The sequence below is a fragment of the Triticum dicoccoides genome, chromosome 3B (assembly GCF_002162155.2).
Source record: "Triticum dicoccoides isolate Atlit2015 ecotype Zavitan chromosome 3B, WEW_v2.0, whole genome shotgun sequence".
In the NCBI taxonomy this organism is placed as follows: Eukaryota; Viridiplantae; Streptophyta; class Magnoliopsida; order Poales; family Poaceae; genus Triticum; species Triticum dicoccoides.
In genome coordinates, this window is record NC_041385.1 from 111,202,498 (window position 1) to 111,213,863 (window position 11,366).

The 11,366-nt window shown below is 40.7% G+C and overlaps 1 protein-coding gene, 1 long non-coding RNA gene and 1 pseudogene across 3 annotated transcripts; 2 read left to right on the plus strand and 1 right to left on the minus strand.

Moving 5' to 3' along the window:
- The first annotated feature begins 341 nt into the window (after positions 1 to 341).
- LOC119280947 lies at positions 342 to 1,267 on the plus strand. The gene is made up of 3 exons (XR_005138225.1): positions 342 to 396; positions 557 to 642; positions 1,132 to 1,267. It is a non-coding gene; the product is annotated as an uncharacterized LOC119280947 (long non-coding RNA).
- Positions 1,268 to 1,622: 355 nt separating this feature from the next.
- On the plus strand, positions 1,623 to 3,851 carry LOC119279378 (annotated as a pseudogene).
- A 917-nt stretch (positions 3,852 to 4,768) lies between these two features.
- LOC119275053 (L10-interacting MYB domain-containing protein-like) lies at positions 4,769 to 7,342 on the minus strand. Of its 2 annotated transcripts, XM_037555832.1 has the most exons (4): positions 7,015 to 7,342; positions 6,510 to 6,815; positions 6,317 to 6,402; positions 4,769 to 5,262 (listed from the first exon to the last, which is right to left on the minus strand). In XM_037555832.1, the coding sequence occupies exons 1-4, from the start codon at positions 7,096 to 7,098 to the stop codon at positions 5,121 to 5,123; spliced, it is 618 nt and encodes a 205-aa protein (XP_037411729.1). In that variant the 5' UTR covers positions 7,099 to 7,342; the 3' UTR covers positions 4,769 to 5,120. The 2 variants fall into 2 exon arrangements, with proteins under 2 accessions (XP_037411729.1, XP_037411730.1); XM_037555833.1 differs by lacking the exon at positions 6,317 to 6,402.
- Between the last annotated feature and the right edge of the window lie 4,024 nt (positions 7,343 to 11,366).

Consider the following 11,366-nt stretch of genomic DNA (forward strand, 5'->3'; position numbering starts at 1 on the left):
TGGACCTAAATGACACACTTATTGCACTTCGAGGACCTGGATGACGATTTTCATAGTTCGAGGACCTACGTGACACTCCTGAAATAGTTCGAGGACCTACAGTGCACTTCACTCGCAGATTAATATAGCTGGAGATGCTTTAGTTTGAGGAGGAGGTAGAAATCAGTGGTTGTGCTTAAGCTTTTGTTCTTATTTACCTTTGAGGCATAAATTCAAATGATTAGTATATGCATGGTAATCTTTGTGCTTTTGACAACCACTAGAGGACCGTGTGACAACTAATTTATGCTTGATTATTTTCTCGTTTTTATTCCTGAGATTTAGCTCTTGCCCTTGGTCAGTTCTTTTGGAAGGAGCTCTTCCTCGGCCTCTGCATGGGCGCGACCTGCACTGTCAGTATGTATGCTGTGGCCATGCCAAAAATAACCACTTAATTAGATTTCTATTTTTAACTAATCCCTCTTCCGTTTCAGTCATGTTCAAGTCTGAATACTTTTTCTCCAATATTTATGTCACATGAGGTGATGGCATAATTTAGTTAATGGCATTATGGCAGGACTCATGTGCAGTCATTGGTTACAATGGTGGCTCATGAAGTTCAAACAATTCTTTCAGATTTGAGATGATAGAAATTGAGAATAGGTAAGACAATAAGCCATGTTTCTTCTTTGCTACTCTGGCTGTCATGTGCCGCATAGTTTTTTCCGCCCCAGATACTACTGGCTGTCTTTGTTGTTTTACTAGATCCATCTCCATGAGCTTTTGTTTTTGTAGTGGATCTGTTTATTATTGCTGGTCCATCTTAGGGTAAGCATTATGGATGACATGTTGTTTTCATCCTTTTGTTGTCAAAAATTGATGTGGGTATGCTTTAGTTTTCTCTCTGCAACCAACTTATTGCAGTTGGTGAAGAACAAGATAAATGAAGGAAGTACGTGCTATACTACTATATGTTGACTAGATAAAAATGTTATGGATGGAGTGTTTTAGTTGTGTTGAAACTTCATGGGAGGAGTACAGCAAGCCGTGTGTACCTTGCTTTTCTATTTTTGACGGACTGATGTGCATGCATTGTTTGTGCTTCACTAAAATGAGCTAATTAATTCGCTTAATTTTCCGTGTGATTTGCAGTACTTCAATACAAGAAAATGCAGAAAGCATGAACTAGATGGATATGTCCAGGTTGCATTTTTTCTTCCTCCACCCCATGTTTCAACTTATAATTTAGTTGATAGTATGATTCCTGGCTTGGGAGGATGCCATAAACAAGATATGCATTAGTTTCTAATGCATTTTCATTACAATTCCTTTTTGCTAGAGCAGATCATTTTAGATGGAGAAGAGTGAAAGAAAAAACCTCAGGGAGAAAGATAGCTAGACAACTGATTAGTATATATTGTCAACTGCATATTTTGATTATTATTTACAAACTGAACTTCCATTATTTCAATAGGGTGGCATGTGAATGACCTGTACAACACCATTGCAAGAGTGACTGATGGTGTTATGAAGGTACCTTGTTTGTGAATAAATGTAAATGTCACATTTACTGATTCACATGAATAGTACTCCCATGCTATCATTTTCTTAACCTATTCAGGAATTACAATTGGTGGGGTTGTTTTCCCTGGCTCAACTCTTTCAAATCACAATCCGCTTCTAATAAATATCCCAGGTCAGACACTGAACATCTCTATGTTAAGGATGAGAAATTCAAGAAGTTGACATAACTTTTTTTATTAAAAACAATTCAGGCTTTAACAACTGGTCCTTCATAATATGTAGTTATATTCCCCATTATTTTAATCTGAAGCAGCAAATTTGATTCTCGCATCCGACTCTAATCGTGAAGGTGAATCAATTGTTTGGAACATTAAATAAATGCTTGAACAGCAAGGTGGTGTTGGGTTGCCATGTTTTAGATGGTAGCGGCCGGTGGGGTTCTGGCGGGCGTTGCGGCCGACAGGATCTGGCGGACATGGCGGCAGCTGGAAGGGCAGCAGCAGCCTGTGGGGCGTCGACTGGTCCAGCAGCGGCCTTGATGGAGAAGGGCCAGGCAGGATTCGTGCCCCTTCACCTCTAGGTTCCTCTCTGTCACCTGTCCCTTCCTCCCTCTCCTTTCCACTAGGTATACCCATGTATGTTTAACTGATGTGATCCATTCTTGCAGGACTATGACATTGGCACTTTCAACATCTAGCAAACGCCAAAAATTTATTCATGATGATGAAGCGGCCAAGTGACAATTGATAGCCATGTTAACAACCATCCTCAAGCAAAGCCAAGCAAAGAGCATATCACTGTGTGGGAAAAAGGAGCAAAATTGGTTGATGTTCTCCATGGTGATGAAGCGGCTGTCATAATTCAAACAACTCGTGCTAACTTAGAGTGTATGTACCCTAGAAAGCTGGTCCTTGTTGCAATTGTTCAGGCACTGGTCCAGAGGCGTTTCAAAGATGCAATGGACATGGTAAGACGCCATCGAATATATTTCAATATGTTCGTTGATTATTGTGGATGGAAAGCTTTTATCAAGTCAGCATTAGATTTTGTTCAAGAAGTCAATAACCTTAGCCGCATCACTGAATTTGTTTGCTCAATTAAGAATGAGAATGTCAGCAGCAAATTGTATGAGGCGTACATATCATTCCCTGAGTAGTGCTTGAGCTCAATGGATAGTGAGAATCTGCATGGCGCCTTGTCAGAGAACAAAGTAACATCTGCACTGATGTCAATCAGAAAAGCCCTTGAGGAACAAATAGAAGAAAGCTCATCTCGAGAACTCTGCATACTTACCACTTTGGCGTGTAGCGAACCTCCATTGTTGGAAGAAACATTGAATAGAATTAAAGTCATTCGAGAACTGGAACTTCATGGGGTTGATGATGGCCGACGGAAGCTTTACCCATCTGCTGAAGAGTCTTTGAAGCACTTGCTTTGGCTAAGAGAACCAGAAACTGTTTTTAATGCTGCTTTGGGATTGTATGATCTGAGTCTTGCTGCTATAGTTGCTTTAAATTCCCAAAAAGATCCAAAGGAGTTCCTTCCTTTTCTTAAGGGTCTTGAATGCCTACCTCCTTCTTTTATGAGGTACACAATAGATTTGAAACTTTCAAGATATGAGAGTGCTCTCAGAAACATTGTGTCTCCTGGTAATGAGTATCATGCGGACTGCATGGAACTCCTTAATTCTAACCCTCAGTTGTTCCTACTAGGCCTCCAGTTATTTAGTGACCCAGATAAAAGGCACCAAATTCTTGAGGCATGGGGCGACCCGTCTTTTTGAAGAGAAATGCTTTGGAGAAGCTACAATAACTTATCAATGCTGCTCACCATATCAGAAATCTTTGAAAGCTTATCATGCCTGTGGGGACTACAGACGTGTGTTCACTGTTACAGGCCTTCTGAACTTCACAAAGGAAGACATTCTTCAACTAGCACAGGAGCTGTGTGACGAGTTCCAAGCACTCGGGAAGCCAGGAGATGCCGCCAAAACCGAGCATTGTTTAGATGTTGATAGAGGTGTAGGCTGCTACATCATGGCAAGAGAATGGGAAGAGGCTCTTAGAGTGGCTTATATGCACAGCAGGCAGGATCTTGTTGATACTGTTAAAGATGCAGCTCTGGAGTTTGCTGCATTGTTGATATCCGAGTATCAAGAAGGATTGCTGAAGGTGGGTAAATATCTTGCACGCTACGTTGCTGTGCGGAAGAGGAGATTATCTCTCGCAGCTAAACTACAGTCAAAGGAGTGATTTATGGATGTCGAAGACGACAACATTTCAGAAGTCAGCTCTAGCTTCAGCGAAATGAGTGCATACACGACGAGGTTTGTTATTCTGTCGTTTTAAGTTCCTAAGTCCTTGTGCTTAATGTTCCAATTCCATCTTCCTTGTTTAATGTGATATCAATTTCGAATGGCATGTATATTAGTGATCTGTAGACCGGAGTGTATAACTTACTGACTTGCATGATGTATATCAGGATTTTTCTTTGTTGGCTCAAATAAATTTTGTCCATTTATATTAAATCTCACATTATGCATAGTGGATTATGAAGCCATTCTTAGGTGCTTGGATCAACCTTGGCTTGGATTATATTTTCTGCACATTGTTGTAAATATGCTGTTGGCCCTTTCTGCCTTATCTCTCCCTCCTGTTGACAATCTCTACTCACTGCAAATGTCGCTAGGGCATGCTGTTTAAACTATGTCTTTTCGTTGCTGTTACACTGTCTGCGCCTCCTTATATCTTCTATTTACTGCTGGGCTTGCTAATCTAAAAGCCCTTCTCCTTCATCGGTTTACCTCTGAAGGCAAACATCACATTTCTTCCTGTTAATTCCCTGCCGCAGTTCATCGTCTAGGTTCTTTTTCGCCTTCTTCGCATAATGATAGGGACTCACCAGGAAATCAAAGCCAAGAATTGCCAGCTGAATTTAATGTTCAACACAGAGAAGGTCGATTTGTTTTTGTAAAAGGCCTGCTAGGACCCTCTTCCTTTATTTTCTTTCTGGTCTTACCTGTCTGCTTGGTACAAAGAAATACACAGGTTTCACTTATCAGCAGCCAAAAATATAGGTTTAAAAGCTTATTATTTACCTTGCTTTGGTTTTGCCTCTGTATACATAGAAAGTTTTTAGTCATATTCATGTATGTTTTTGCCTAAGCAAAAAAGAAAACATAATCAATTTTTGCCTAAGCAAAAAGTAAACATAACCAGTTTGTATCCCACTCTGGCTATCAATTTTCCTATGTTTTCAGCCAATGTTTTATTATTTTTTCCCGTTCTTGCTTATTAGATTATGTTGAGCAACTACAGTATCTGTTGTGCCTGAGATAGCAAAACATGTTTCATTCCAGCTATTTCTACATGTAGAAGATTCATGTTCCTCCATTTACCACAGGTTCCTTGCTGTCCTATCATCTTCATCTTGTTATTTGGTTGCTGCTACGCTGACTGTGGTGATTTACTGCCTTCTGATCTTCTCACTACTCAATCAAGGTCCTTTCTGAAAAGCTTCAGGACGATATAAGCGCTAAAAAGCTCCAGCTTGTTGTTGACGCTGTTGGACTTGGTAAGCTTGATGAAGCCGAGGTCCATAAGAAAAATATTATGCCGTCATCCTATACCGGTGGGCGTCGCTGTATAACTGAAAACTTCCACGCCGCGATGACTATTTCCCGTTTCCAAGCCTCGCCTGATATAATCACAACTTTCACGTGTAATCCAAAGTGGCTTGAAATAATGGAGAGTCCTGAACCTGGGCAAAAAATAGTCAATAGGGCTGATATTACCGTTCGAGTATATCACATGAAACTGCTTGAGTACCTACAGAAGATCAGGACCGGAAAGATGTTTGGGACTGTAGTTCCTGGTACCATGGCCTGTGCATTTTCTCTCCTTTCTTTGTTTTTCTTACCCACGTTTCTCTTTGTATAGGATACAGATATGTGATTCCCATGTGATCCTTTTGCTGGAAACTTGCTAATCTTAGGGGTGCTGCTACTGGTGTAAAAGATGTTTTATTGAAAGAACTAAAGCAGTAGCTAATCCAAGCATTGAAGAAGTGACACAGAGGTTACACTATATTGGCATGAAGTTTGAGCAGCGCCTGAAGACTACACAAGATAGTTTCTGGTGACCTTCAGTCTATATGTGCTAACCAACAGCAGCCACCCTTTGTTTCGTATCAATCGATCCAGCGTCTTTGCCCTTTTGGTGTTGCTCTGAGCAAGATATGTATAGATTTCCATTTGTGTATGATACATACTTTGGGCCTCATTAATGTTTCTGTGGTTAAAAGAAGTTTGTGATCACTTGTTCTATATATGTAATCGTCTGCCCTTCTACTAATATTTTCAAAAGACTATTTATATATGATTACACTGGTTAGAGAAAATCATGACATTGCCAGCAGCATTTTCTTATTTTCATATGTTTCAATATGTCTCTAAATATTTTTATGTGTACTCTTTCAATACTTGGCTTGCTCTCGCCCTTTGCGCCATTGGCGCAACGAGTCATCTAGTATATATAGGAGTACAATGATCTACTTGGAGTACAAGACAAGCCAGAACAAATCCTAGTCTATCTCGTCTTTCCTAATAAACATTATACTCAACAGTGACCAGCGTGAGAGCTCTCTAAACTCTAATTGAGCGACATTGTTCGGTAGTACTACAAATCTGTGCGCTCGTGTTATGCTTGCGTTGTTGATTGGAGATAACCGCTCTCAAATTTGAGCGCCACTATTTTTCGTCAGAGGAATCAAAGGGTGGAATCTGGAACGTAGGCACGGTCGTCAATGTACTCACAAAGGGAGGAAAAGATCTTTTTTGGGAATCAGGAATCCCAAAAGGTTGACCTGTTTGGGAATATGTAGCCCAAACAAAGGTTTTTCCTGCATACGTAATTCATTTGGCACTTGTCAACAATTGGCACTTGTCAACAAAAAATTCTAGTGCAATATTAGCCACAAGACAATTTGATCTTACGAACATGACTTACTTCATCGGCCTTCTTCCACCATTCGTCATCAGCAATCATGGTGTTCGTTTCATCATTCCAACCAAGTCCAGTAGATGTATTCTTTAGGATCAGCCAATCCCTATACAAGGTCCTCAAACTGCCCCATTTATTTTTGAACTGCAGCCTACTGTAAAGTTTTCCGGTCTGCTGAAAGAAGCCAACTTCTACATTCTTGTATCCAGCAGGGTTAAAAAATTTGGCAGGCCTATTCCCCTTTTCCTTCTCCTTAGCAGCGAGATTGCAAAAAACGGTGGTCATTTCTGGACTCCAATTAGCTTTTGACATCTATAACATATGACATTCATAAGGGCAATTTACATATATCCAACCAATCATGGCCTATTACTAAATCTGACATTTTACTAAATCTGAACAATGCTACTGCTCCAATCAAAGCCTATTACTAAAGCAGTTCGTACATAAGAACATACTCTAATTCAGAGCATCAAGCAAAAAAATACATTTTTTGGGACTGATCAGTTACCTTCTCAAAGGTAGGAGGTGGGGCAGGGCTGGTGCAGTCGGGCAGGAGGAGGTGGAGTCGGGGGGCAAGGGGGGCCTCCGGCATGGTGCAGTTGAAGCTCCGGCGTGGTGCAGTTGAAGCTCCGGCGGCGGCGCAGGTGGAGCACAGGGGCGGACTGAGAGCGAGGGCAGCAGGTGCTAAGGGACGGCGACACGACGGATCTGATGCGGTCGGTGTATGGCCGAGGGCGGCGGAGACCGGATCCACACGCCTTGCCGGCGACGGGGCCGGCGACGGTGGCGGCGGGCGAACTCTAGAGAGCCATCCCCTCTCTGTTTTTCTGCCTCTGTTCGGTAGGTGTGGATGTGTGTGAACGAAAGGATGACCCTGTCGAGGGAGAGGTTGGGCTGGGCACGCAGTGGCATTTCCATCGTAATAACGGGTAGAAGTTGGCCCATATTTAGAAGGGGGTAAGTGGCAGCTCGGGAATCAGCAAAATCGTTGATTCCAGCTTCCGGCCGCGTCCAGTGCAAGTTCGAGAATCGATTCTAGGCATCTGATGTTGGAATCTGCCTGTTTGTTTGTGAATCCGATTTTGATTGTGCTAGAATCCAGGAATCACTATCTCTAGCCCAAAATCTCTAGCCCAAACAAAGGCCACCTTAGGGTGTGCTTGGATCGTTGCCAATACGTTACCCTTCGTCCGTTCCAATTAGTATTTGGTCATGACCAAACTTTTGGTGTTTGTTTGGATGGTTGTCAACATATTGGCCTGCACATGACTTTTATTGAAAACTCTAGCTCAACTATTTAAACAGTGTTGGTAAGTGCATGGGCAAGCAAAAGGTTGACCAAAATATTGCCTAGCCAAAATTTTGATTGGGCTAAGTTGAGCTTAAGCCAAACATACCGGTCTCAAACATGTCTAACCGTTGTCCAGTAACTCCATCAAACCCTAAAACGTCATCGTCATTTCATTCTCCTTCGACTATGAGAAATCAAAGACTTGGACTATATGGTAGTTTTAGTAATGATTGATCCCATCTTTAGTTTACTTTTTTCTGAGAAATTTTAGTTTACTCTGTTAAGTTTATGTTAGAGTTTACCCCGTTACTTTTGGCCCATTAATTATATTGTTTGACACATGTGTGATGGAATATTTCTTTGACGGGTTTTTCCATCGTAATCATGTATCCAGTTATGGTCCCATCATATATTAAATGGGTTGGCCAATTTAGAACCAAATTGAATTTTATCTCGTTGTCTTTCCTATGCATTTAGGCCTGGATTATTTAGCATTCTTTTTCGAACCCATGTAGTCCCTCACCGAACTTACGAACTTTCTTTTTCAACCCATTATACCATAAAGAGCCCATCACAACCTAAATGAATATAATGGACACAATAATTTAACACAACATCACACAAATAACTATATGTTACATCCATCGGAAGTGGCTCAACCAAACAGGGGCACACGACCGCATGAATCGCATCTCCAAAATATGTACGACTAGCCTGGCTTTTATGTTAACCCTTGCAACAATAGAGTGAGCTTTCCGTCTTCCAACCATCCCAGATCCTATAGATGACATGGCACGGGGTTGAAGATATATGATCGTCCAGTGATCATGCATTTATATTTGTATGGTGTTTCTAAAAGAACACATGCAATAACTTCGTAGTTCTAAAATATAACACCAAAATTGCATCATCCACATGCAAAAAATAGTTAAACTGGGTATGCATATCTTCTATCTTCAAATATAAAATGTTGGTAATTAAACTTGGTAGTAGTAGCTAGTCACACAACTAAATATTATTGCATGCAAATTACTAGCAGCTAGCTAGTAATAAAAAAACAAGGTGAATCATTCGCTACAATAAGCACTCAACCCCCCCCCCCCTCCACACACACACACAAAGGATGATATATTATGGTTCAAATGGTTTTGCATGATTCAACCAACTAACTCAATATTTGTCGACACATGCATACTCCAGCATTGTGTATGGCCTGCAAGTAGTTCAATCTTTTCTAATACATAATAACGACACGACTAGTAACACAACGGTCCAAACAAGTTTTCTTGTATTGTTCTTGACACGAAGACCAAAATACGTCCAAAAATTCCCAATAAAATCTACCATGCTAAGATTCCGTGATAAATTTATTGTAATATAAGTGATTTAGTTTTTATTCACCAATTTAGTATTGTTCTTATGCACAACAAGGTCACATCCAAAGCATTTACAAATGACTAGTGACATATGATGCAGGTAAATCTAATGGAGACATCTAGCAAATGATAAAGTGTGTGAGGTCAAGATATCACTTTAGGGAGCATAAACCAGTTGTTGAATTAGGTTAAAAGAAAAGGTTTACGTGCAGAAGTCACATTGATGAAGCTTATAACTACGTAGAGTAGAAGTCAGACCGATGAAAACTGAAAAGTATTGCTTATTGTTTCACAACTAGTATTTGTTAGTTAAGAACTAAGAGAAATATGCACAATAAAAGTGGAAATGGCCCTTCTAAAAGTACATCTTGCCCCTAATGAGGGCATTGGTGTTAATGACATATGGTTGGACGAATAACCTAGCTTCTAATGCCTACACAATGTTTACGAACTTTGATATGAAACAAATGGTTGGTCGGAGCAAGCAAAAAGATTTAAGAAGACGTCACGTCAATTTTCGACCGTTGCTTTCTCATTTTGAGTCATAGGTATGATGTATTACAAATAGGGGTACGCAGTGGATATAGGTTTGAGGATCAACAAACTTTATAGAAGCCAAATACACCTACATTCTGTGCGAGAGAGTGCCTCAAACATATGATATAGGGCTGGACCATAAGCTCATAGCTCGCGAGCATAATAAGCGCTCAATAGTTTAGCTCATTAAGCTCGTGGCTCACTTAATGAAAAAGAGCCAAGCATTGATTTCAGCTTGTTAAGCTTAACGAGCTAACGAGTTTCACGAGTAGCTCGTTAAGCTCGTTAGTAACAACACAACACATATTTTCATCTTATGTGACAACAGTTTCATAGCACCTCGGCCCATTTATTCAATCGAATCTACATAGGAGGCAACAAACTAGTGCATTCCATTTTGTAGTCACCATTTTCTTATAAAAAACCACATATAAACACTCATCCTGTACACCGTAAGACATTAGAATCTGTTAACGAGCGCTAGTGAGCTTCAAATGAACCGAGTCGAGCAGGGTTTTCTGCTTGTTAATCTTAACAATCTTAACGAGCCGAGCCTTAACGAGCACGAGCTAACGAGCCGAGCAGCTCGTTAATCCACCCATAAACATATGGCTGAAATGTTGCTTTTTAGTATGCCTCGAAGCTTCCTCGGCGCGTCCAAGCAGAAGGACTAAATGCCAGTTTCTTGGACGGCATCGAGAGGTGCCCTGAGCTTACCAGGACACAATATAACGGGAAATATTATTGAGAGGGCTATAGAAGATGGCTTCATCCCAACGAACAGAGTGACCACTCCCACTATCTCTTAACCATTGTCGAACACTTAAATAGCTTGAGATTTCCCTCCCTAGCTTTCCATTCCGCTATACTATTAGAGAGAGCAAGAGTAGATCCCGATCTACACTTCCAGGAAAGCAAAACTCAAGTTAATTTATTGACTCACCGCTAGATACTTTGCGAATCTTGTTAGGGTTTGTGGGGAACCCTAGACTGTTGGTGTTCTTCGAGAGCTTCCAAGTTGTGGATTTGTGTCCGGACTCGTTTGTGAGTGCAAGCTTGCCCCAAGAGCTACCCTAGTGAAAGGGTGCATGGACATTTGTTGTCCAAGGTACTCAAAGAGTTAGGAGAGACATTCATTGTTTCCTACTTGTTCAATGGATATTAACACTCCCCCGAAAGCATGAACTCCAAATTACATCTTCATTTCCGTCACTTGTGGTTATCTCTAACCTTATCTTTACCCTTTGTTATTACTTACTTGCTTGGTTTCCTTGTGTAGCTTGCTAGCTTGTATTGGGTATCACATAGTTGCATTTGTAGAGAACTTAAAATTATGCATTTACCTCTAAAATCAACTAAGAAAATGAAAAAAAAACTTAGTCGTATATTCATCCCCTCTAGTCGACATATCAGTCATATTTGATCCTTCAGCTTCACTTACCTCGTTGGCTTGCATGAAAGAAGATGCATGCCAGGGTGAGGGGAATCCAGGCCCCCACATGCCGCACTTTTCCACCATTAGACTTCGGTAAGAATGACCCATTTTTGTATATACATGAAATGATGTTATTTTTAATTTAAGAATTCTTAAGCTTCGAGAGTTGCATATACATAGAGTTAACCTCACATTTTTGTGGAAGCTCGGCAGATACAACA